The 25,265-nt window shown below is 41.7% G+C and overlaps 1 protein-coding gene across 2 annotated transcripts; it reads left to right on the top strand.

The window, feature by feature from the left end:
* Positions 1-25,188, top strand: LOC120568446 (vang-like protein 2). Of its 2 annotated transcripts, none has more exons than XM_039815997.1 (8): positions 1-112; positions 12,442-12,794; positions 14,496-14,616; positions 18,102-18,709; positions 20,084-20,217; positions 21,447-21,582; positions 23,111-23,354; positions 23,924-25,188. In XM_039815997.1, the coding sequence occupies exons 2-8, from the start codon at positions 12,724-12,726 to the stop codon at positions 24,182-24,184; spliced, it is 1,575 nt and encodes a 524-aa protein (XP_039671931.1). In that variant the 5' UTR covers positions 1-112; positions 12,442-12,723; the 3' UTR covers positions 24,185-25,188. The 2 variants fall into 2 exon arrangements, with proteins under 2 accessions (XP_039671931.1, XP_039671933.1); XM_039815999.1 differs by lacking the exon at positions 1-112 and adding an exon at positions 278-768.
* The last annotated feature ends 77 nt before the right edge of the window (positions 25,189-25,265 follow it).

Genomic DNA, 25,265 nt, shown 5'->3' with positions numbered 1-25,265 from the left:
TGGAGACGGAGGAGGGACCAAAGTGGAGCGGAGGCGGGGCGCACGGCGCTACGGCTGAGTGGAAAGAAAAGTGGAAAGTGAGGAAAATACCTGAATGGACAGTCTGGAATAAGTAAGTAGTCCTTTTTGTGTGGAAATAACGTCTTGAAAATGCAGCAGCTCGTGGTGATTGCGGGCACATGTGCGCTGCGTTAACGCAGAAGGAGAGGGGAGGACTCGGGGCGCCGGGAGATCTCCGGTTCCCCCCTCCCAAAAAAAAAAAAAAAAACAATAGTCGGTAGGTAGGACGCGATGGTCGCCTCTGTATCAAACCGCAGGGAAGTTTAGGACCCTCATCGTCCCTATTGTTGTTCTCACCGCGGCCACGTAGCTCTGCGGAGCGATCGGAAACGTGGGAGGGGGTGTGATGTGTTTCTAAATGTTACTGGGGGAGAAAACGGTAAAGAGATGCGCATGGAGGGAACGATCGCGTCTAGTTTGATTGTAGCTATGTAGGCCGACGGTTTTTTTTGTAATTTTCTCCATGGTGAAGGGCTGCTGGGAATCTGAGTGCGTCCATTCATTTCACCGCGAGGGCGTCCCGTTTGGAGAAGGGGAAAAAGGCGGAAGAAAGGGAACGAGCATTTGGATCGTTTTGGCACCAGGACGCGGCCAGTGGGGCCTGGGAGTCTCCCATTGTCCTGTCCTGTACTACAACACCCTCTTGTTTCTGTTTGGAGGTCGCACAACTCTTTTTCTATTCGCCCTAAATGCTCCCGGCTCCTCACAGTAAGTCGGTCCCCCTTATTGTGCATGTGGGATATTGTTGCATGAGGCTACTGATGCAGCTCTGGCTCTTGATCCATGTTCTTATATCCACCGGTTGAGAAGCTAAAATGTGTCCAAATGGCGTTGTTCCGCCGTTCAAATGCCAACTGAAAGAGTGAAAATGTTGCTGCAGTATGGTTAGCGACAGGCCCTGGTTTCCTTCCTATACCTGCTGGCTTTAGAAGTTCTTTATTTTATAGTGAACATGAGAGATGTGTGCTTTCTTTGCGAGAAATAAACTATGTAGCCTACTGCTAAACAAATACTCATGAGTGAGACAAAGTACCACAGTAAACTGCTACCTGTGGGACTGCGTTACAGTGATAAAAGAGCACATAAAATACCATTAAGTACCAGAGGGTCAGTGTAAATTGAACGTAAACTGCAATTGTACAGTAACATCACAGTACAGTAAGTAGAGCCTCAGCTAAGGTAGGTCCAGAAATGGTGAGAAGTTCCAGTCAGAGTCATTTCTAAAAGAAAATCTATGCTTGTTTTGTCTTAAACCCAAAGATATTCAATTTTCAGCTATATAAAACTAGATACAATGATCAAATCCTCACATTTAGGAGGGTGGTACAAACATATGTTTGACATTTCAATAAACTAAACAATCCATTGATTAGTTTTGTTGGCAAATAACATTCAGTTGAGCCACAAATCAATGAATGGACTAATTGTTTCATTACTACTGTTCAGTCGGCCTGACAGAAGTTCACCCCTTTACTCCCACTGTGCCTCTCGGTTTGGTTTATTAACTAATAAAAGAACAATAAAGTCCTGGGCGACCAAAGTTATTAAGATGAAAACCTGTATCCAGTGTCTGATTTCAGTAATAGTAGAAAATAGGAACTAAAAGCCATCGAATGATCTTATAGGCAAACAATCGTAACATTTTATTCAATAAGCAGATCCTAGATGATAGATGCTCATCAGAGCACGCACACATACATCTGTAATCACATCTGGTTTACAACATTGTTGAAGGTGCAAATATGGCTGGGTATCGTTCCAAAATATTTGATGCCAATACCATGACTTTGATACCGGTTCCTGAACGATACCTTTTTCGATACCAGTTTTATAAAACAAAAAGAAATGACAACATTACACATTACGGCACAAATCGGATTAATTATTTTTCAGCTCCTACTACGCGAGCTCTCTCTTATTACCGTCCCTGTGTAACGTAGAGTTTTTCCTGCCTGCCTCTACGAAGTGTAACGTTAGATAGCCAATTACAAACATTGTAAGATTTTGGTAAAAGCATGTTGCGTGCTTATTGGCTCAGTGACGCTGATGAGATTTACTCCTTAGGTATTGAAATTGGGTATTGAATGACGAGGCATCTTTCGTTTCTCGATAGAAAGTATTGGATTTGGTACCCAGCCCTTACTTTCTGAAAAGTCAAAACATTTATGTTGGACGTCGGGCCACGAGTTCTGGAAGCCCAAGATGACATCTTTTGAACGTCCTGTTTTGTAGAACCAACTTAAAAATATTCAATTTACAATAATCTAAAGAAAAGCAAATGATCACATCTGAGAATCTAGAAAAAAGGATTCATCAGTTATCAAAGTTAGGCATTCGACCGACCAACTATCTGATTAATCGACTAGTTATTTCAGCTCGAGTGCAAACCCCGATGGAATAAAAGGGAACACGTCGCCGGTGTCTTTAGGTAAGCTAACTCAGGGCCACACGGAATCTGTGGACTCAGATTAAGGAAATTATTTCCGCCATCATTTTATTGAACAAATTGAACATGAAACTAAACCCAAAAGGCACCATTACAAAGAGAAGGATGGTTACATTTTAAAGGGTAGTTTTCTACTGATACGCTCTTTCAACTTATTATAAAATCGCAATTTTTTTCCCATTGTGTTTTTATTCTGCAAGATGATTTGATTTATTATTTATCTCGAACAATCAACAATGTTTTTTTTTTTTTTAAAAGGATAAGTTCGAGAAGGAGCAGGCGGAAGCATACAGCTTTTTATTATGTCCTGCCCCTACTTCACAACATCATATTATTACTAAACAAATAGATATGCAAATACAGCATACACTATTTCAGGTCTTACAGTAACTTACAACAATACCTTTTACATTACAATTCCATTTCTATGTTTCGGTCTATTTCTTTCTGTATTGGTCAAGTATTGATTTCTTTAATCTATTTTTCAACTGAATAATATTATGGCTCTGTTTGATGTCATTTTTCAGTCCATTCCATAAGGTCGGCCCACAAACTCATATCGCGATGACTATAACAAAAACGATTTATTGTGCAGCCCTGGTAGAAAATAGTTCCCAACTAAACCTGTTAACATCTGTAGATCATCTTGTATAACTGGGTACACTGTTCCCTGAAAGGCATGTTGTGGTCGAGTTTCTATAATGTCATTTTTAAATGCTCGGAGAACCGCACATTAAATTGCACTCAGCAGCAGATATCTCCAAACCCCCTCAGAGATGCAACTAAAACTACATGGCTAGACACAACTATAAAGAGGTAATGGTTTGGGTAAAACTGACCCCTAAACATGTTTGTCTAAGTGGATTTATTAGGAAACATATACGCCCCACACTGTCTAATGGACCAGAGTCCTGTATCTGAACCACATCTATCTGATCTGACCACTTCCTGTCTCCTCAATACTTTGTTTGGATATGAAGACCGATAGTGTGCAGAGGTCTCTTTTGAATCACAGCGCTGAGCACAGGGCAGGCCTGTTGGTTCAACCATATCCTGTTAGACACACACACACACGCCGCGACGCGCACGCACGCACGCCCCGCGCGCACGCACGCACGCACGCCACACACACACACACACACACACACACACACACACACACACACCTGCTCCATGTGTGCACAAAGGCTGACAGTAGCAGTTGTCTTGTTTTTCGCTGGTTTTACTGATGTCGTCGTCGCAGCAGTGGGTGGTGGTGTGTGTGTTGTGTGTGTGTGTGTGTGTGTGTGTGGCCCTGTGGTACAGTGATGAGTCTCTTCCCCTGATGGTCCCTGGGTGTGTGCACGCTTATTTTCACAGTTGGTGTATCAGGCCTCAAATGGCCGTTGAATGGAGCTGGTCATTTCAGAGATGGCCCAGATTGCTCTCCCACCCTGACAGCTGCTGTCTCAGCGCCAGCAGCTTGAAATGTTTGATGACAGCTTGATTTCTTTTTGCCTTTGGGAAAATAGAGGCTGTAAAATCCTACATCTGCCTGGTGTAAACGCAGTGTGGCGCGAGCTTCACGTTTGCAGCGCTTCAGAGTGCTTCACGTAATGCACAGGAGGCGTTAGATCAGAAATCCAGGCATTACTAACACCAAAAAAAAGGGGATAGAAATCCTTCTTAAAAGAAAGAAAGAGGTGCATGGTGGACAGTGGTGGATCAACGTGAGCGCTGAAGATTCAGCCAAAGGCCGTGGAAAACAAACATGTTTTTCAACTACAACAGAACTTATGAAAAAAATGAGATATAGCTCTAATATTTGTGAATATTCATTTAAAAAAACTAAAATCATAATTAGGGCTGGGTATCGTTTGACATTTTTCGATACTGGTGCCAGTGCAATACCCTTTTTAGTTTTAGTGCAGATACCAATAACAATACTTACTTTCTTTTCAAATGCATCAACGTTTAATGTGTCTGGACAAAAAGCAGCCAAATAAGAACTTTGATTAACTAAAATAGACTTTAAATTAGTATTTAAATAAGGAAATATCATGACCAATGCATAGGTAAACAAGATTCAGAAGCATCCAATGCCAGTTTTTGATACTTTGTGCAAGAAAAACAGCTTTAATAAGTCAATAAGTCGAAACCAAAAGGAGCACAAACCTGGCACCAGACCATAGTGTATGCAGAGAGATCAAATTAGCAGAAAATACAATTGAAAAGATAAAAAAACATTTTGAGTTAGATTTATTTTTCTAAAGTTTTTTTGGTTGGGGTAAGTCATATTTGGAGTTTTGTTGGTGGCTTGTAAAAAAAAAAAATGTCTTAGGTCAGTGGGTTTTTGGTGGAGGACTTTGGATTCATTATCACATAGTATTTGTAAAATACAGGCTATACGGCCCTTTTGTAGGAGAGATCTTATGTGCTTATAATAAAGTAGAGAACAGTTATCTTTGCTATATGTAAAGTAATAATAAAATGGCTTCATGCTCCCTTTGGCCCAAGCCAAAAGAGCACCTAAGCGTGGCACCAGTAGGCATGCATTCCAACATCATTACTGTTTAATCCCAGACCACACACCTACACAGCCTGTCACTGAACGGGCCTGTTGTCATTTAAATGCAGCGCAGAGTGGCACAAGGGTCATTTTCTTTCTTTTTTTTTTTAGAAGTCAGACTTTGGCTTTGAGGCAAGGCTCTGAGAAATAAACGACAGTTTGGTTAAGAGTGGCTGTCCAGCAACAGAAACTGAGTACGACGAACAAGGAAATGAATCCGTGTGTTCTTAGAAGAAGCCGATCACAAACCGGTTATGATTTTACAGAACAGGCTCTCGCTTGTGTTCAGACAACCCTTTTTATACGCTGTGCGTTAATTGAACTTTAATGCTGCTGACTGAAGTCGATGAGAAGAGACCTGCTCGTTAAGTAGGCCATAGGACACTGGGATGAATAGGAAACCTTATCCATGTCAACGCTGGACCACACCCCTGTAGATCAGGTGCTCTGTCATATTACCATTGCCAGACCTTCCTCCACAGCGCTGCGGAGGAAGGCCTGGCTAGACCATACAGCATTCTGGGATAGGAGAAAAACGTGCTCTGGTTTATTGGCATTTCTTTAAACCAATCCCAATCGTCTTGGGCTGCGCTAAGCACCGGACACAATGATGGTGCCTCTGCAAAAAAGCCTCAGGAAGGAACTTGTTTTGGTGGAACAAGTGTACGTTCAAAAGTTGTTTTAGTCGTGTAACAGAAAACTCAGATTGGACAGATAGTCTAGCTAGCTGTCTGGATTTACTCTGCAGAGATCTGAGGAGCAGTTAACCAGAGTCCTCAGGAATCCACCGGAATTTAGAATGGCAACACAAAGGAAGAGGAAGGTAACGGGACATCCAGCACCGGAACAATCCCGGAAGTGAAACGTTGTCGATGCAGACAGGCAGGCAGACAGACAGGCTCGTCTCAAACCTCAGTTGCAGTTGATGACCCAGTGCTGCTCAAGGATCAGGGGATCCTTTTATATTCAATATGTATAAATACTTTTATATTTATTTCATAAACAGGCCTACACCAGAAATGTTATGGAAATGTTATAATCTGTTACACCAAAAAAGGAAATATATCACTTTGTAATACAGACTTTTGCTCATATCCTCCTGCCTTTGTTAGGTTACGTGAGGCTAGATTGCAAACCAGTTTCTTTGCTCTGTTCAGGCGTTTGTGTCTTTTGAAAGACATGGAGGTTCACGTAGGCTCCACTTCAAAAAAAAAAAGACCACCCTAGCCACTTTCTTACCATATGTGTCTCATTATGTGGATCGCGGGTCAAACGTTACGTGTGACATCATGTTGGCTCGATAGCTGAAAGGTCAGTGCTGAATGTCGATGTCATTCCTTCAGAATGAAAACAAGAAGAGTTTCTTTGTAAAGCCTCCTTTTTTTCTGCTGAAATTCAGCAGTCCTAAAGAGAGGAATCCATGTAGAGATTTCTTCAACCACTACAGCCTCAAAAGTCTAGAATACAATTTGTTTTGACTAAATGATATTTGCATAATCATCAATCAACGCATCATACTTTTTACAGTCAGCTGTATTTACTGTTATATGCAGTGCTGGATATTTATTCAAAGAACTCCTCCAACAGTCCAAAACGCAAAGATCTTTCATTAAGTCAGATCACTAAGGATAACTGCATAACTTTTTAAAATAAAGGCTGAAGCAGTTCTTTAAACATTAACCCATTCCCAGGTTTCTGGGTTTTTACCTAGTAATCCTGCTCCATGAGACAGATTGCAGAACAAGATATCTTGACAAAAACTTGCAAGAATACCATACATTTGTTATAGATATTCATAGGTCCTCCTCACAGTATTCATCTCTGTTTTTCGGGTGATCCCCCAACTTATCATCCAAAGCCACCATCAGGGTCAACTTTTGACCATTCTTCTGTATCTCAAAAAACATTTGCAAAATGTGCTGTATTCATGGTCCCATAGGACGAATCCTTCTGGCTTTGGTGACCACCCCGACCTTACCTGTTGGGCTACATTTTCGAGTTGTACCGAGGAAATCTAATGGGCAGATTGCCCTAAAAATCACTGAGGACTTTCATGCTCTCCAGAGGATTATGTCTCCACCTTTTTGACACGCTGACGCATCCACCTATCTCAGCACAATTTTTATTTTTTTTTGCACACAACATACCTCATAATATAAGGTTAAGAAAACCGTTTGATTTGAATGACTTTTCCTTGAGTGTCGCCCTCACAACAACCTTTAGTTATCTACCCAATATTTGCTGTGCCCAACATGTTTGCATTGCACCTTTAGCAGCCACGGGTGGGATTTAGACTTCTATTCCCGGTCCTTTTTAATTGCTCTCTAAGGCCTTTTCGATACATATGAGCCCTGCACGGCTTTGGTTATGGTAGTTATAACTAATGAGATAGACATTCGACGTGTTTGCGTCCGTGAAACTGCTACAGCATTTAGTTTCACAGAGCATACTGATAGATGTGTGAAAGTCATCATGATATGCAAACAAAAACACTTCTATAATTGCCCTATTTCACAAGCGATAGTTGGAGGTGCATACCAGTAAATCAGCTGATGTGGCCCGACTCCTGTTGCAGTCTAAGTGCTTTTGAAATATGGACAGTGTTGCTGTAATTGCTTAATTGTTATTTTTGACGAGGTGGCGTGTAAACATTGAGGCCAGGTGATGAATTTAGATTGTTATTTTGGCCAATGTTTCTCTGTCTGCGAAGGCAAGTTCCAGCTAAACTTCCACAGCCATTAGATTAAAACACTGTTTAGATTTAGTTTATTGCCAGTCTAAAAATATGTGGTTTGTCTGGGAATCTGTGAGCACTCTTCCTACTTTACCCCCACTTAAATCTGCTTCTTCATGTAAATCTGCAGCGACTATCTGAAGGACAGATCTTGAGTCTCTTTAAAGTGCTTTTTCGGTGTCGTGCAACTGTACAATATCTAAAATGCGCATTTGGCCGTGTTGTGTGACATTCAGAGGGCAGATCCCTCTCTGTTGGAGAGTTTATATGGCATAAAAAGCACAGTGCCGCTCTGTACATAAGATGCTCATTCCTTTGCCATTACTAAAGATAAAAGCTTATGATGATGCACCAGGAAGAGGCTGTTAGTCATTTGAGTTTTGTGGTTTGGAATAGGCATGTTGAGGTTTTGCACATGGCTGCAGGGATCCAGAAGCTTCTCCAGTCTGGTAAGACTTAGTGGGTTTATTGGTACTGGATGATGGGCGCTTCCTCGTGAGACAAAATATGAATGCAAGATTGTTAAAGATAGGGACAAACTTGAAGAAATCCCACAGACGGATTGGTCGCCCGGCAGCATTTGGCGTGAAGGGAAGTGGATTTTAAACACAATGGCGTTGATGGAGCAGAACAACCCCATTAAGTTAAATCAGGACCCTGTAAGACAGTGATGGCAGCAAACGTCCCTCTCCATTTCCCACAGAGGTCCAATCAAAGCCTGCAAGCGTCACTCGCCCTTTATCAATTAACCAGCATATGACAGCCCAACATCCGTCATGCCAGCACTTTTATTTTGGCGATTTTTCGTCAGCGCGGAGAACAGAGTGTCAGAGGGCGGCTTAAGGTCAAGTTACCACGGCAACTGTCAGCCTCCAATCCCCCTCCAGCTGAACACCCTCTTTCATCGCCATGGCAGCGGAGAGGCCCTGTTTCCCAGGGGACGAGGGGAGTGCGGGAGGGAATGTGAGACGGCGAGAGGGAGGGAGAGGGCAAACAAGTTTAGTGAAAACACAGTAATCCAATATGGCCGCCATTGTGTCCGAGCTAACAGCGGCTAAAGCTGGCTTCTTGGTGAGAAGATATACAGTCGTGTGATGATTAACCTTGGCCGAGACCCGGAAGACCAAGTGATATAAGAACACGAGCTGAAACTAAAGGCTCACTTTAGTGGGTTAATGTGTGTCGCTACGAAGATCACAGCACTCAGTGTGCCAGGGGGAGGTTTGATTCCCACAGGAGCCGACAACCACATACATGGACTCTTAATTTAAAGTCATTATACGTCATATTTGTCAATTAAACTGTCCAAAAATGTCCATGTTTGACTGATACGCCCACCTGAAACCTGATACTGATCCTGATAGTCTCTGAGGGGATATTTCTGTGCCAATGTTTGTACAATTTTCATAATTGAATTTATAGTTTCGTATTTTTGTGATTCCTTCAGTTTTGTTCATGACTGGTGTGAAACACTTAGGTCATTATGGTGCATCAGAACTCTACATTTAAACCAGTTCTAAAACAATTTGGAGAAACATTGTTTTTAAAAGAAAAAGTGCTTGTTCCTGCCTCTACAATGTGAGGATTTGCTGCTTTCCTCTGTTTTATATAATTGTAAATTGACTATATTTGGGTTTTGGGCTGTTAGCTGGACAAAACAAGCAATATTAAGACATCACCTTTTGCTCTGGCAGGTGAGGGAGATTTTTATAAAGTTTTTTTATTTTACACTTTACTTGACAAAAAAAGTTGATAATTCCATCAATGAGGATATTTGGGTTTTGGGCTGTTAGCTGGACAAAACAAGCAATATTAAGACATCACCTTTTGCTCTGGCAGGTGAGGGAGATTTTTATAAAGTTTTTTTATTTTACACTTTACTTGACAAAAAAAGTTGATAATTCCATCAATGAGGAACACAAACATTTGTTACAGCCCAAATTTAAACACAGACTACAGTAAAGATATTTAAGATGTGTTGGGGAAACTGTGGCATACATTTAAGCTTAGAAATAAAATAACACTACTAAACAATCAAAACTGTGAGAAGATCATTAAAACAGGAACCTCCAACAGATGGATGACATGACATGGCTGGACAATCTACTAAAAGGCCGGCATCAGCCCATTATATTAACAAACTAATATTGGTTCAGCCCTTAAACTGTGTTTACAATTCGTGTTATGTGCAGTTAAGTTTTGTTCTGAAACCATTAGAACCGAAGTCAGTCACTTAAAGGGGCCCTATGGAGTTTTCTTGTAAACAAACTAAATCCACTTACATTCAGTTTTACTCACCAAATGTTGAAAGCATTTCCTTTTTTCATAAGACATTTGCAAAGTCGCTTTTTTAAAGATTTTTAATCAAGCATTGCTCACTAGCATACATCTTCTTCTTCCCTGCCTTTACTGGCACATTTAACCATATCTTAAAACCTTATTGTAAAAGTTGTATATTTAAGTTTTAACCAATTACATTAATTAAAGTGCGTATATTATGCTTTTTGGCGTTTTCCCGTTCCTTTATTGTGTTATATATCTTTTTTGTGCATGTAATAAGCGTCATCCCAAAGGGACTTACCATCTCCAACAGAAAACACTGTTCACCAATTGCTCCAAACAGCTCTATTGTAGTCCAGCCTTTACTTCAGAGACAAACATGCGTCACTTTGTAACACACGTTATAATGCCGCCTAGCTGCTAGCGTGGCACTCCCTCATACTCTGCTTCTGATTAGCTAGCAGTGCTTACCTAGCTACTACTGCGACTCCCAACAAAGATGGAACAGAAGTGAGATGCCTCACTCTGTAGCTAAAACAGAGAGCTCAACACAGGGTGAAAAGAGGAGCTGCAGCAGTGTGCAGTAAAACAAAAATATGGTGTTTTTTGAAAATTAAACCATGTAAACCTATTCTGATGTAACCTCTTAATACAATTATGAACCTGAAAATGAGCATAATATGAGCACTTTAAACTTTTTTTAAACCTGCTGTTTAAATGCTAGCTATGAAGGCAGTGTTTCCCAAGAATGTTGATCTTGTAGATTATACCAAGCCAGCAATGCTAATTACATACAAAGAAACAAAGTTCAGAATAAATCCAGAGGACCTTTAAGTGTATCCGTCTAGATGGTCTGGTGTGATAACTGTTAGAAATACAAGGCAGGAAGTTCACAAGAAGGGCTTGGAAATATCTCTCTCTCTCTCTCTCTCTCTCTCTCTCTCTCTCTCTCTCTCTCTCTCTCTCTCTCTCTTTTTATATATATATATATATATATATATATATATATATATATATATATATATATATATATATATATATATTTATATATATATATATATTTATATATATATATATATATATATATATATATTTATATATATTTATATATATATATATATATATTTATATATATTCAGTGATGTCCATTCACTCAACATATACACCTTATGACTGATGATCAGAGCCAAATGGAATGGGCAGATTTTCTTTTTCTTTTCGTTGTTCTTTTTTCAGTGGTTATCCAGAATGAAAATCTGCCTAATTTAGCGGACTGTTATTCTGCTTGGGGTCAAGAAGTGTTAACATTTTGAGTTTAATTTTTTTAATTTGTTTAAAATCTGCGTAAAATTGTGCATCCGCAGGTTTCGTCTGGCCCTGCTTATGACTGTTGATCTTCTGAGTCATTTTAAATGAGAGGTTCATGCATCATAATCCAGAGCAGATAAATATATGGACAGCCGTATGTGATCCTCAGAAACAAGTCACAGTATTTTATAGGGGTGTAACGATACAGCGATCTGGATCGACGTTGATTAAATCAACGATTTAATATTATCGACACAAAGCATCTTTCATCTTTAAGATGCGCCTTTTATTTTATAAGTTTATATTTATTCTTTTTATTAAAAAGAGTAGTTTGTTTTTAATTTATATGTCTGGAAGAGCTTAGCAATGAAATTGTCAAATCATATTTTAGTTGCTTTTTGTAAATAAATATAAATGTAACTGATTGCGTTAAAGGGGTTTATGTATCTCCTCGTCTCGGTCACAGGCCCTTGTATCAAATCCAGTCGAAATCATATATTGGCAGAGTTTGTGATATCAGTAAATATTGTGTCGTTGCTGTACATTATATCGTTTTTTAATCTCATTATCAACTGGCGCAATAAACACATCGCGAAGGCTGCAATGTATCGCAGAAGACACTCAGAGATTTTTAAATTAGTTGAAAGGAAACTTTAAATGTAATAGTCATTCTTTTTGTTGTTGTGACTTTTATATTCAATTCAGTGTTCAATCAAAGAATGTTAGAAAAAGTTTTTCCTGTAACAATCAGTTTTGTTGTATTTTAGCAGAATACTGAAAGCAGCAGAAAGACAGAACTGAGTACACTTTAATATCTATATTCATCGCAAGTAATATCGTTATCGCGATATTCAACAACGTTATTGCATATTTTCCTCATATTGTGCAGCATTTGTAGTATTTTAAAGTGTTAACCATGGGTCTCTCTCTCTCTCTCTCTCTCTCTCTCTCTCTCTCTCTCTCTCTCTCTCTCTCTCTCTCTCTCTCTCTCTCTCTCTCTCTCTCTCTCTCTCTCTCTCTCTCTCTCTCCCCCTCTCTCTCTCTCTCTTGGCCCGTCTCTTTCAGATCCGGCCCCCTCAGCTGTCCCCTGCTGTGACTCTCCCACCCCTCTTCTCCTCCTCGCTGTAGCCTCCCCCGCTCTCCCTCCTCCCTTCTCCTGCTCCCTCCTCATCGGCCTCCAAGATAGATTCCCTCAGGAGTAAGGTTGACCTGCTCAAGCTGCCCCTGGCTCTCACCACCAAGTCCATCTCTGAGCGCAAGAGCCAGCTGGGAGGAGTGGGCGAGCAGCGCCGCCCGGGAGGAGGAGGAGGCGGGCCTCGCAAAGCCTGTTCACCGCCCAGCCGAGACATGGACAACGAGTCGCAGTACTCGGGCTACTCTTACAAGTCCTCACACTCCCGAAGCTCCAGAAAGCACAGGTGGGTGTAACACAGATGACATCGTTTTAACATCAATTTTCTCTTGCTGCCATTTTACCAAAAACCGCTTCAGTCAGGAACACTCTTGTCATATATTTAACCATTTGTTGCAACAAATGGAAATCCAGTTCTGCTTGGCGCTGATGGCTCCGCTCTTGATAGTGCTCCCTGGAACCAGCCAAGCTGTATGCTAAGCTGAAACGGGGAGCACCGTGCAGAAACCCCCCTAGGTATAAAAGAGCCAAAAGAAAGACATTGAAAACCATTTTAAACTTTAAGTCATGTTAGGACTCTGAACTAGGAAGGTGGAGGCTGAGGATGGTGGAGGCTAAGTGTTGCCATCAGCAGTGAGTGAATCAGCGTCAGTGTAGCAGTAGTCTCGCATTGCCAGACCTTCCTCCACAGCGCTGCAAAGGAGGGTCTGGCTAGTCCACACAGCATTCCGGGATGGGAGAAAAACATGCTCTGGTTTATTGGCATTTCTTTAAACCAATCACAATCGTCTTGGGCGGCGCTAAGTGCCGTACGGAGCAACGGCGCCTCTGCAAAATAGCCTCGGGAAAGAACTTGTTTAGGTGGAACGTGTGTACGTTCAAAAGTTGTTTAAGTCGTGAAACAGAAAACTCAGATTGGACAGATAGTCTAGCTACCTGTCTGGATTTACCCTGCAGAGATCTGAGGAGCAGTTAACCAGAGTCCTCAGAAATCCACCAGAGTTTAGAACGCCAACACAAAGGAAGCCGAAGGTGACGGACGTCCAGCCGACGGCACCGGAGCAATCCTGGAAGCGGAACGTCGTGTATACACTAGTGTAGCAGGGATCAGTGAGGAGGGAGTCATATTTAAAAGGACCGCCTTGATGTGAGAATAGCTGTGTGTGTCTGATAGGAATAATAATTCAATCAGCGGGCGTATGATTTCCGTGTCCTGCATGAACAAACGCTAAGCTTAATTTAATGTATTCAAGGTCTTTCAGTACTTTTTTAGAAGTTTGTTTCCATTGGTGGAGACCATTATATGTACAATTTAAAAGAGTTTGAGTATGCACCGGCTACAAGTTTAGCTTGTTACCAACAATCAGTTACCATTCATTCTCCAAATCTAACTTCTACATTTTTAGGTTTGATTTAGGATAGAAGTCCTCAATATGTCACAAAATATACGTTTTGAAATATCTGCAGTACATCGACAGCAACATTCACAACTTAACTGGAGCCACAATGACAATTCGACTTTTTGCAGCAGTTATTATACTATTTTGTTAAGGTGTTCAGGATTACAGTGTTTCCCCTCAATCTTTCACAAATAAATGCATTAATAAAACCCAGTGCATGTACAAAGAGAACCATTTATCTCAAATGTATCTTGGTCATTTTATAACATATAAACTGAATCATGAAACGTTCTTTAATTGTTTGAGATATTTATGATATTTTTTAATTTTAATTCCCCATTGGGTTCACTGAAAAATGCCACAGGACACGGTTTTGGCTATAACTGCCAGGGACGTTTGTTCAAATCAGTGTGAATGATGAGTAAATCTGTTTTGGGAATCTGAGGAACTTCAGTAAAATATATATTACTGCTGGTTAATATATCACAGCCTAAACATGCTACATCAAAACATCTTTCAGAGTAAAAAGAAATATGTGCCGCCACACCTCCCGTAACCCAGAGTGTCGCTGTGCGTTTGCCTTCCAGGGATCGGAGGGATCGCCACCGCTCTAAGAGCCGAGATGGTAGTCGTGGAGACAAGTCGGTCACCATCCAGACTCCTGGAGAGCCGCTGCTGGATGCAGAGTCGACCCGCGGAGATGACCGGGTCAGTCACGCAGCTTTCTACACACTTAAAAGTCCATTTAAAAGCCACACTTATTTATCTGCCAATTATTAATCACCTCTGTTATTGGTTGGTGGTTCCAAAGGTGTCAGTGACTTTGTAAACATTTTGTTTGGTGCTTTAGCTCCTTTACCAACTAGCAGAGTTGTAGTCAAGACCACCTAAACCGAAACCAAATCATCACCAAGACCAGAGTGTATCGAGACTGAGACAAGACCGAGACTTTGAGGGGTTGAGACCAAGTCAAGACCAAGACTTTGAGGGGTTGAGACCAAGTCAAGACCAAGACTTTGAGGGGTTGAGACCAAGTCAAGACTAAGACTTTGAGGGGTTGAGACCAAGTCAAGACCAAGACCAGACCAGTGTGAGTCCCACACTAACCCTAACCCATACTAGATCCCTGAAATATACGGTATATACACAACCAGCTGATATGTATAGCTCATATTGGCTAAATCTCTTTGGGTGAGGGGTAGTCTCGCATTGAAGTAATTAGAATTAGAAATGAGTCAAGTTATTGGTTGCATTTAAAGCAGGATGTTTTATATCCAAACACATAATGATGTTAAAGTTCCCATGGCATGAAAATGTCACTTTATGAGGTTATTAATATTAATGATAATATGAGTTCCCCCAGCCTGCCTATGGTCCCCCAGTGGCTAGAAATGGCGATAGGTGTAAACCGAGCCCTGGGTATCCTGCTCTGCCTTTGAAAAAATAAAAGCTCAGATGGGCCGATCTGGAATCTTCCCTATACAGTGTGACCTCATAAGGGGAAAGGTTACCTCCCCTTTCTCTGCTTTCCCGCCCAGAGAATTTGGTTCTCACATGAGAAAGAGAGAGACATCATGGCATGCAAACAAGCAAAGCATGGCAGTTGGTCAAGGCCACATCCCCACCTTGCCCCCCCCCTCTCTCCTCCTCAATAGCATTTAAAGCTAAGGACACAGAAATGGCACGTCCTAAGTAAAGCTCATTGTGGGACTGGCTCTAGTGGCTGTTAATTCTGAATTTCAGGAAAGAGACTTCAGATACAGTATTAGTGGACCACTAAGGCCTATATAAAAGCATCCAAAAAGCAGCATGTCATGGGACCTTTAACACATAAATCAGACAATTTGGGACAAATGGGAGGCCATTTAGTGTTATCCCTGCAGTTGTGGTCTTGACCGGTCTTGAAATAAAATTTGGAGCCGAGACCTTCAAACAGAGGTCTGAAGACCAAAACCGATCTTGAGTACTACATCACTGCCAACTACAAACTATAATATAAATAGAATTTGTCTTTCTCCTATCAAAAATGTTGTTCGCTATGATCCCTTTAAAGAAAATGGTTCTTCTGTAGAAGTTAACATTCCTCTGATGTGTCTCAGAGGAGCTGCCAGTCACTGCATTTCAGTCCTTGTCTGTCTGGTCAGTCAGTTGGGAAAGAGCAGGTGTTGTCTGGTGGTGTGAGTCTTAAAATACTGAAGACGTATTATATTAAGTTTAAAAGGCATGTGTTCATTTAAGAGACTGAAGATGTTTGTTTGTCCCTAGATGAAGAGAAGAGGCGTCTTTCTTTAAATAGTAAAGAGGCATTTGTATTTAAGCCTAACCAACCTGTCACCCTTTCTGGCTCGAGTGCCGGCCCACAAGTGGCCACATGGATACAGCGGGGTTGATTTCTTATATAACTTCATATAATATTTGAACTTTTCTGTAATTATGACTGAGTTTAGGGACTAATATTTTTTCCTGAATTTCTTTTCAGAAAGTAAGGAATAAAATGTCTGAAATGATGCTTCTATATCTGCTCAGGCTCTCTTTACCTCCTAAACATCTCTTTCATATAAACATCTTGGGTTTCTGCCCTGATGCAGAAAATATTATCACTCCTCCTTTTTGATTCATTATTTAATTGTCAGATGTGGTTAACCATTTTATTCAATTATCTGGTAAAAAGTCCAAATGTATTTTTGGTAAAACCTGCAGAAAAACTCAGATAATCTTGTGTTTCTTCATTTTCATTTCTTATTTTTTTTTTGAGCTCTTGTATTCAGCATTTGTATGGTTTGTGTGGTCTATAACAGAGATCTTCAACAGGAGGTCCGGGACCCCTAGGGGGTCCTCAGAGTCACTGCAGGGGGGCCTCCAAATTATTGTTTATTTTTGAAAGTTTTTTCAAAAATTAAAATGTTTTAACAAGAATCCAACATGTTATTAGCAAATATAAATCCCCTCTGCTTACTGGCCTATCAGTGTAAGGTAGTCCTTAAGGTAGCCAACCACAGATACAGTTAATAAGGATTCACTGTGCCACAGGTATGTTTAACATTAAAAGATGATATATAAAGTCATGCCAACAATTATTATTTTAATTGCGTAGTAGATATGCAAAAAAAGGTGTGTATAAAGTCTTTAGGCCACCCTACACACTTTTGTAGGCCCAGTTTAATATGCAACTTAATTGTATACAACACATGTAGTAGGGGGTCCCTGCTCCATCTCTCTTTCAGTTAAGGGGTCCTTGGTTTAAAAAACGTTGAAGACCCCTGGTCTATAACATATATTCTAGACTGGGGAATTGTTTTTACATTACTGTGTGAGTTTGGTACATCTCATGTGTTATATTATATTATATTATATATGTTGTATTCAGAGCTTCAATTGTAAATCAGGAGTCCTGTAACACAGAAAAGGGTCAGAAAGTGGTTTCGGGGCAGAGAACAAGTCACAATACGCATCAAAAATCTACAGAGCACGGAGTACATTGGACGAAGATAAGAGCTACCTGCTAAACTAAAACAAAACGGTCATTAAAGCATTATTAGTTTCCATGTATTAATCAGAGCATTTGCAAAAATCACAGGGGGAGGAGCGTAGAAACGGAAGCTTATAGCGGACTGCAGCTCTCTTTCTCTCGTTGTCGAGGGGGGTGGCGAACGCAAACCACATTATTCTGGGGGGGTCGCGACTCGAAAAAGGTTGAGAACCACTGTTGTACACAATTAACCCTAAGCACACATTCGTATTTCTTCAGTTTCAGATTCAGAAAACTTTCTTATTCCCCAAGGGGCAATGCATTTTTACAGTCTATCCCATCCATGTATTAAATAATAATAATTCATTACATTTATATAGGGCTTTATCATAGACACTCAAAGCACTTCGGGAGGGGGGGACGACTACTCTCTAACACCACCAATGTGTAGCACCCACCTGGGTGATGCACGGCAGCCTTAGGACGCCAGACGCTCACCACACATCAGCTCGGCAGAGAGGGAGGGGGCTCATGTTTTTAGTGGTGGGGGAAACCTGGGAGGCCACAGTGCTAACCATTGGGCCATGCTGCCACGGTGGCCCAATTAAGTACAAGAGTAACGACAAAAATCAGCATCCACATCAACATGCCAACGACAACGAGAGCATAGCATTTGAGTTTTTAATTTTGATTTTGTATTTATATCTTCCTCTCTGTTCAACAGGATGATAACTGGGGTGAGACCACCACAGTTGTCACCGGCACCTCAGAACACAGCATCTCTAACGAGGACCTGACCCGCGTCACCAAAGAGTTGGAGGAGTCGACTCCGCTGGAGTGCAAGCGCTTCATTGGCCCGGCTCTGGGAGGCTGCCTGAGCTTCTTCGCCCTGGTCACGCCGTTAGCCTTCCTCATCCTCCCGCAGGTGCTGTGGCGGGACGCCCTGGAGCCCTGCGGGACGCCCTGCGAAGGCCTGTACGTCTCCCTGGCCTTCAAGCTGCTGGTCCTGCTCATCTCGTCCTGGGCGCTGTTTCTCCGGCCGCCGCGCGCCACGCTGCCGCGCTTCTTTGTCTTCCGCTGCCTGCTGATGGTGCTGGTGTTCCTGTTCGTAGCGTCCTACTGGCTGTTCTACGGCGTGCGGGTGCTGGAGCCCAGGGAGCGGGACTACAGGGGGATCGTGGAGTACGCTGCCTCGCTGGTAGACGCCCTGCTCTTCATACAGTACCTGGCTCTGGTTCTGCTGGAGGTCCGACACCTGCAGCCCGCCTTTTGCCTCAAGGTGGTCCGGAGCACGGACGGAGCCAGCAAGTTCTACAACGTGGGCCACCTCAGGTCAGTCACACAATGGCAAACTGTAGTTGCCTACAGAGATCTTGATACCTTTTGTCGCTGAACAAAGATGAAAGGAGAATTAATTTAACCCTTGTGTTGTCCTCGGGTCAAATTTGACCCGTGTTCAAAGTTTCTATATCAAAAATACGAGTTTCTTTCAACTAAATTGCAAAAATAACATGGATAGTTCCATACACAAAAAAGGCTGTAGTTATGCATCAACATACATTCCTCTGATCTTAACTATTAGCTAAAGTACAAAGTAATTCTTAATTTCTGGGTTTTTCAACTCAAAAATTAGGCATAATTTAATATGAATATGAGGTTCAGTGACCCTGAATTCCAAACATAAGTGTAAAACTAGCGGTGATAAGTTGGAATGAAATTGGCTAACAAGATGTAAAACAGAATTGGAAAATGTATACTTTATACTTTATTGCTTTCTAAAACAGGCAAAACAGACCGGGTCAATTTTGACCAAGGTTGATGGGAAGACCGCACAAGTGTTTAAAATACGATCAGGCTACACACTTTAAAAAGTTTTTTTTACAATAAAAGACTAAATAAAATACCACAAGCCTATGTGTTTAGAATTTGAATGCCATTGTAGTATCTTTACAGTTATTCTGATAGAGCAAGTTTTTGTTTGTAGAAACAGGATACAATCCACAACATATTCTATGCTCTGTGGGCCACTTACTGGCTTTCATGAGTGTTTACTGTAACTACATCTTATGGTCTTCCGTAGTTCATTCAGCTTCAATTAGCTGCTTGGGCCCCATTGACTCTCTGCTCCTCCTGTCCTCAGTGCTATATATATACCACATTTATATAGTTTTTCTATGCTGCAATACTACTTGGGCCTTTGAACTAAATATATGCAAAATATAAGCAAAAAAACTTGAAGATAAGGAGGGTCTTGACAGTAAGTTGTTGCCCTCTTCAAGTCAGGGCCTCAAGATCAGATATTAAAGTGAGTAACGTTTAGATTCAATTTGCAGAAACCAGTTGACACAAAATATACCTGGAGCTTTCGGGGCCCAGTGACTTCTGGGATCCTGGAGCACTGGCCTTGATACAGGGAACAACAGTTTGAGGTGTGATATTATATATCTAGGTGTGTATTTTGTTTTAAAACTGCCTTCAGCAAATGCATGACTACAAAGTGAGTTTACAAATCTATATAAGCATTTGACTTCATTTTAATAGTGAGTACAACATCTGAACAGAAGATATTCCTTGAATTTCTGCTTTAGATTACAAGAAATTTTAAATTGTAGAGCTATTGACCGTGACAGTGTATAGCGTGTCTGTGTGCAGTCAGCAGCTGATGGTAGACCTGTACTTACTGATGATTGACCCGCTGTGTTTCAGTATCCAGCGGGCAGCTGTCTGGGTGTTGGACCGTTATTACAGCGACTTCTCCGTCTACAACCCTGCCCTGCTCAACCTGCCCAAGTCCATCCTGTCCAAGAAGATGACCGGCTTCAAGGTTTACTCCCTGGACGGTAAATACAGCCTCTTGTCGGCTGTGACGCCTGTTTTCTACACCCAGTGTTTCCCACTTCTGCAGTTGCCAAGGGATACATGAAAAGATTGTATCCAACTACTGTAATTTGAATATGTATGATTAGATAAAACAGAATATATACACATATTAACATTAGGTTAAAGGGTAACTACCAGTTTTTTTTTTCAACCTGGACATTGGTCCAGTATTTAGCGAGATCGCTGCAGTCGGCAGTGGCGAAACAAGCTACAATGTAAGTTAACAGCACAATTGTCCAGCTTGTATTCACCTTCACTAAAGTGCTCGTTTTGCCGCTGACAGGCTCAGATGACTATTCTAAGTGTCTGACAACATTATGGAAAGGATTTTTAAGGAGGTTGACCTTTCTGTTAAAGAGGAAGATCCTTTATTTTAAACATAAAAACATCCATGTAAATAAACAGTAATTTTAGCATCGTAAAATACACTTCATTCAAAGTCGACAGAAACTAAATATAACTATTCTTAGTTATATTTAGTTTCTGTCGTTTTGGGTCGTCTTTCCACCTTTCCAACCATCGCAACTCTAGTTTTGGTTGAAATAAACACATAGTTTACCGATTTACATGTGAAAATATGTTTGCTCTATACACGCTAAAAGTATTGCTTTTTTAAATGGAGTCTGGTGGGTTTAGCGCTAGCGACTTCAGAGCGGTTTCTGGTTAAACAAAAAAGGTCTCAAAGAGGTTTTAAAGGTCTATCTCTGTAGGGATCTTTTCCATTATGTTATCAGACACTTAGAATATTAATCTGAGCCTGTCGGCGGCAAAACGAGCACTTTAGTGAAGGTAAATACAAGCTGGACAACTGCCCTATCAACTTACTTTGTAGCTTGTTTCGCCGCTGCCGACTGCAGCGATCTCACTTAATGCTGGACCAATGTCAAAGATTGTTGTTCCCATCAGTCACTTAGACACAAATCATGATAATGTGGACAATACAAAGCCAAATTAACTTTATAGTTATATTTATGTTTATAGTCATCGATCTTGGTGTGGACGGCCCTTTAACCTTAGATGTGATACTCAAATGTCAAAATGTTATTTTGCGCGCTCTTCTCTCTCTCTCTCTCTCTCTCTCGCTCTCTCGCTCTCTCACACTTGGAATATGAGCATGAGCTAAATACCTGAAATGCAATCTGCTAATCTCCCCCCCCCACTACCCCCCTCTACATGTGTTGTCTTGTAGAAAGCACCACCAATAACTCATCGGGCCAGTCCCGGGCCATGATAGCAGCTGCCGCCCGCCGGAGAGACAACTCCCACAACGAGTTCTACTACGAGGAGGCCGAGATGGACCGCAGGGTCCGCAAACGCAAGGCCAGGTCAGATACACGCTCCTTACTTATAAACACCTGCTGGGACCTGACCGCAGCGGATTCACTGCGATGTGTGATCAGTTGGAGCAGCAAACAAGGGGCAGACAATGGCAATGCAAAGAGAGAGACACACTGCCATGTAGTCTTTATCTGTGTGTGGAGAGAGGGGAGTCGGTGACTAAGGGGTCGTTTTAGGATGAACACTCATGGGGCGGCATATTACAAGTAGGATGCTGGATCTGAATATTTGGATATTTGTCCATTGGGAAGGTATTGGATTTTCAATTTTGGGATTCGAATATTTGTTTCTTTGTTTTGTTGTCCTTCAATACTGTAATAAAGTTGAGACATATTCAACTTTTGGAGAAAAGCCACCCAATGCCACGCTGTTTTAAAATGGGTAAAAAAAACAGGAGTTTGTGTAACAGCCGACTGTTTCCTCAGTCCCTCCGTCTCTTTTCTTTCTCTCTTTCTCTCTCCGGGAAATGAAGCTGCCTTCAAGTGCGGTGAAAAATGTTGAGATCTATAAACGATCTGCTGGAAAACAGAATTGGAAATAAAAGAAAAATAAAGTCTATTCGTGCTACATTGCGGCAATCGCTTGTTGGTCAGAACGTGCCCTTAGTTCTTTGAGGGAGCCTCTTAAAAGAATTGTTTGTTTTGTATAAAAAAAAATGAATATTGGCAGATATATTCTAATCAGATAAAACTCTGAAATTGAACATTGCATGTCTGGGCACTACCCGGCTAAACAAGGTTTCCTGCAGATATCGAGCATGTTGAAGGTTGGGAACAGCAGGTCAACTTGTGTATTTTTATCTGCGTATGACAATTTCAGTTTGAATTGAAGTTTAGTATATTTGCCTGTGTTGAAGCTGCCTCGAGCTGCCTGTCACGTGTGTAAACGGGCACTGGCTCTCACATATCTTCATTGTACTAGCTGTTTGTGAATGAATGAAGAAACTCTGCAGTTAAACAGCTCCTCAGTTTGCTGAGAATCTCCTGGCTAATGTTTGGGGCTGCCTGCCATACAGTACCCTAGAAAATCCAGAGTTCTCGCAAGAGCACAATTTGAATTTGCTCAGCGAGTCATTCTGGCATTCAGTAATTATGCTCATTAACTATGCCCTTGTAGCCCTGCTGCACCAATCACATCGGTTTATCTGATATAGGCGGGCCAGAGGCGAGCTAAACAGATGACGAATCTACCAGTTAGCTCCGCTGGTAGCTAAGCGTCTGAGGCTCTGGATACGTCACCGTGTATTGTTGTGATTGATGGTAGTTTTATCCAGTTGCATGCAGGGAGATTTTCAAATGTATGATTGGTGCTGCCCCTCGAGTTGGGCCATTTTCATTACTCAATGCCAGACCCTTACTCTTTTGGATTTGGGTCTGGATTTCCAGGCTAGCCATACAGCACATAAAGTACAGATTCTCAAGGGAAACTGTCAAATGCTAGCTAGAGGTCTCTGCTGAGAAATAACCGCGTAGCTGCTGAGTCTGTTAACGGTGCTTTTTCCTCAACCCTCCATAGGTTGGTCGTGGCGGTGGAAGAGGCCTTCACACACATCAAGCGTCTCCACGAAGACGAGGTCGCCTCGTCCCCCAAACACCCTCGGGAGGTGATGGACCCTCGGGAGGCGGCTCAGGCCATCTTCGCCCCGATGGCCCGAGCCATGCAGAAATACCTGAGAACCACCCGGCAGCAGGCTTTCCACAGCATGGAGAGCATCCTCACACACCTGCAGTTCTGCATCACACACAACATGACGCCCAGGGTAAAAGAAGTGCTCACACATTTAACACCGCAACTCAATTATTAGCTGGGTTTGAAACCGTTCCCTGTCAGAATCGGAAACGGTTTTATTGCCACAATAAGTACACTTATGTGGAATTTGCCATGGTGAAAGTTGCATACATTAATTAATAAAGAAAAACAAATATATACATACAAAGTAACTGTTAACTGCATATGAAAAAAGAGGCTGAATGGGTTGAGTGCAGCATTTGCAAAGAATATACAGTATATGCAATGAAAATAGTGCAATATATAGCATGTTCGCCATTTTGTAGTTTGAATTTCATTCAGTATATAGTCCACTATAAAATACCCACAATGCACAGCTAATTGGAACATACATGTACCCTACATTTCACTCCCGTATACCACAATTACATATTTAAGTGTAGTGTCCAAAATCTTATTTGGTCATTCCCTATATAAATCACTATTTAATAAGCACTAAATAGGGAATAGTGAGTGAGTGAGTGAGGGAACGTTTTCAAACACAGCTACTGTTTTCCAGCGTTTTCCATGCTAACTAAGCTGCTCCGTGGTCCCTGTCAGGCGTTCCTGGAGCGGTACCTCTCCCCGGGCCCCACCATGCAGTACCAGCAGCAGAACGGCAGGGGGCGCCAGTGGACCTTAGTGAGCGAGGAGCCGGTGACCTCGGCCCTGCGCCAGGGTCTGGTCTTCTCCCTGCGACGCCTGGACTTTTCCCTGGTCGTCACGGTGACGCCGCTGCCCTTCCTGCGCCTCGGGGAGGAGTTCATCGATCCGAAGAGCCACAAGTTCGTCATGAGGCTGCAGTCGGAGACCTCGGTGTGAAGGCATCGCCCTTCTCCCCACTCCCCCCACGTTGTCCTCTCTAGGTACTCGCTCCTGCTGGATGTGGACGGGACATGCGGGAGGCCATTGTGGCCCACTCCCCCATCCAATCATCCTCCTCCTCCTGTTCCATGATCGTCACAGATGCTCTGATATCAAACTGTGATCAGCTCAACGATTGTTCAAACCTGGAATTAAACAGATGCCTTGACCTTTTTTTTGTCTTTTTCTTTACCTGTGTTGTAAAATCTTTGTCTTTGTTGAAAAAAAAAAAGGGGGGGACTTTTTCTCTTTTTTTTTGCTCCCTCTGTTGCTGTAACCACTGGACTGCTGACTCACATGAACACCAGAGGAGGGGGATTACATCATACGTGTCACTTCCTCTTTCTTGTGTATTAAACACAGACTACCTGGAGCTCAGCTCTGACTGCAGCGCTGGTTACCACTGCCCATTGGTTTCCTCTCAGTGGATTGTTTTGTGTCAAATGACAAGGACTGTTTTTATATTAAAGGGTGTGACTTTTTTTTTTTTACTTACAGAATGTAGCATTATGTGCTTTGAATTCACGTGTGGCTTTTCAGCAGCCTAAAGGCCAAAATGTCGTTTTATATCTTGACTGTAAAGAAACATGGAAGTACATTCCTAAGCTACTCCAGAATACAGAATTCATGATTGTCTACATATGCAGGTTTTGTTTTATTCTACACTGGCATTTTTTACTATTCATTTTACAGTTTAAGCAAGAAGACTAAACAAGGGCCCCATGTATAGCTGTTATAATCATGCAATCTGTATCTGCTTATCTTAACTGGATAAGGATGTTAAAGCATAAGCCTCGAGTATTATTCAGAATTTTCTTTATTGTCAACAAATCCCATTAAAATCCCAGATATCCAGCAGTGTGTTAGAATGTGTTTCCATACTTCCTGACTTCCCTACCCTGTCTGGAAGTCTGAAGTCCATTCTTTAAAGAAAAAAAAAAAGTACACTTTATTTAAAAAAAGACTCAATAATTTCCCTAAACAGCTGGGCACAAACACAAATAAAAGAAGAGTACATGTTGCATTTACTGGGCCCTAT

This window comes from Perca fluviatilis, chromosome 11 (genome assembly GCF_010015445.1).
Source record: "Perca fluviatilis chromosome 11, GENO_Pfluv_1.0, whole genome shotgun sequence".
In the NCBI taxonomy this organism is placed as follows: domain Eukaryota; kingdom Metazoa; phylum Chordata; class Actinopteri; order Perciformes; family Percidae; genus Perca; species Perca fluviatilis.
The sequence above is the reverse complement of the archived record's forward strand: the minus strand, read 5'-3'. Positions and strand labels throughout refer to the sequence as shown.

What these genes read in the sequence shown, in the direction of transcription:
- LOC120568446 (XM_039815997.1), top strand. Translation starts at nt 12,724, where the DNA reads ATGGACAACGAGTCGCAGTACTCGGGCTACTCTTACAAGTCCTCACAC. An exon ending in CGAAGCTCCAGAAAGCACAG is followed by an intron (nt 12,795 to 14,495) that starts GTGGGTGTAACA and finishes TTTGCCTTCCAG; the next exon opens with GGATCGGAGGGATCGCCACC. An exon ending in CACACAACATGACGCCCAGG is followed by an intron (nt 23,355 to 23,923) that starts GTAAAAGAAGTG and finishes GGTCCCTGTCAG; the next exon opens with GCGTTCCTGGAGCGGTACCT.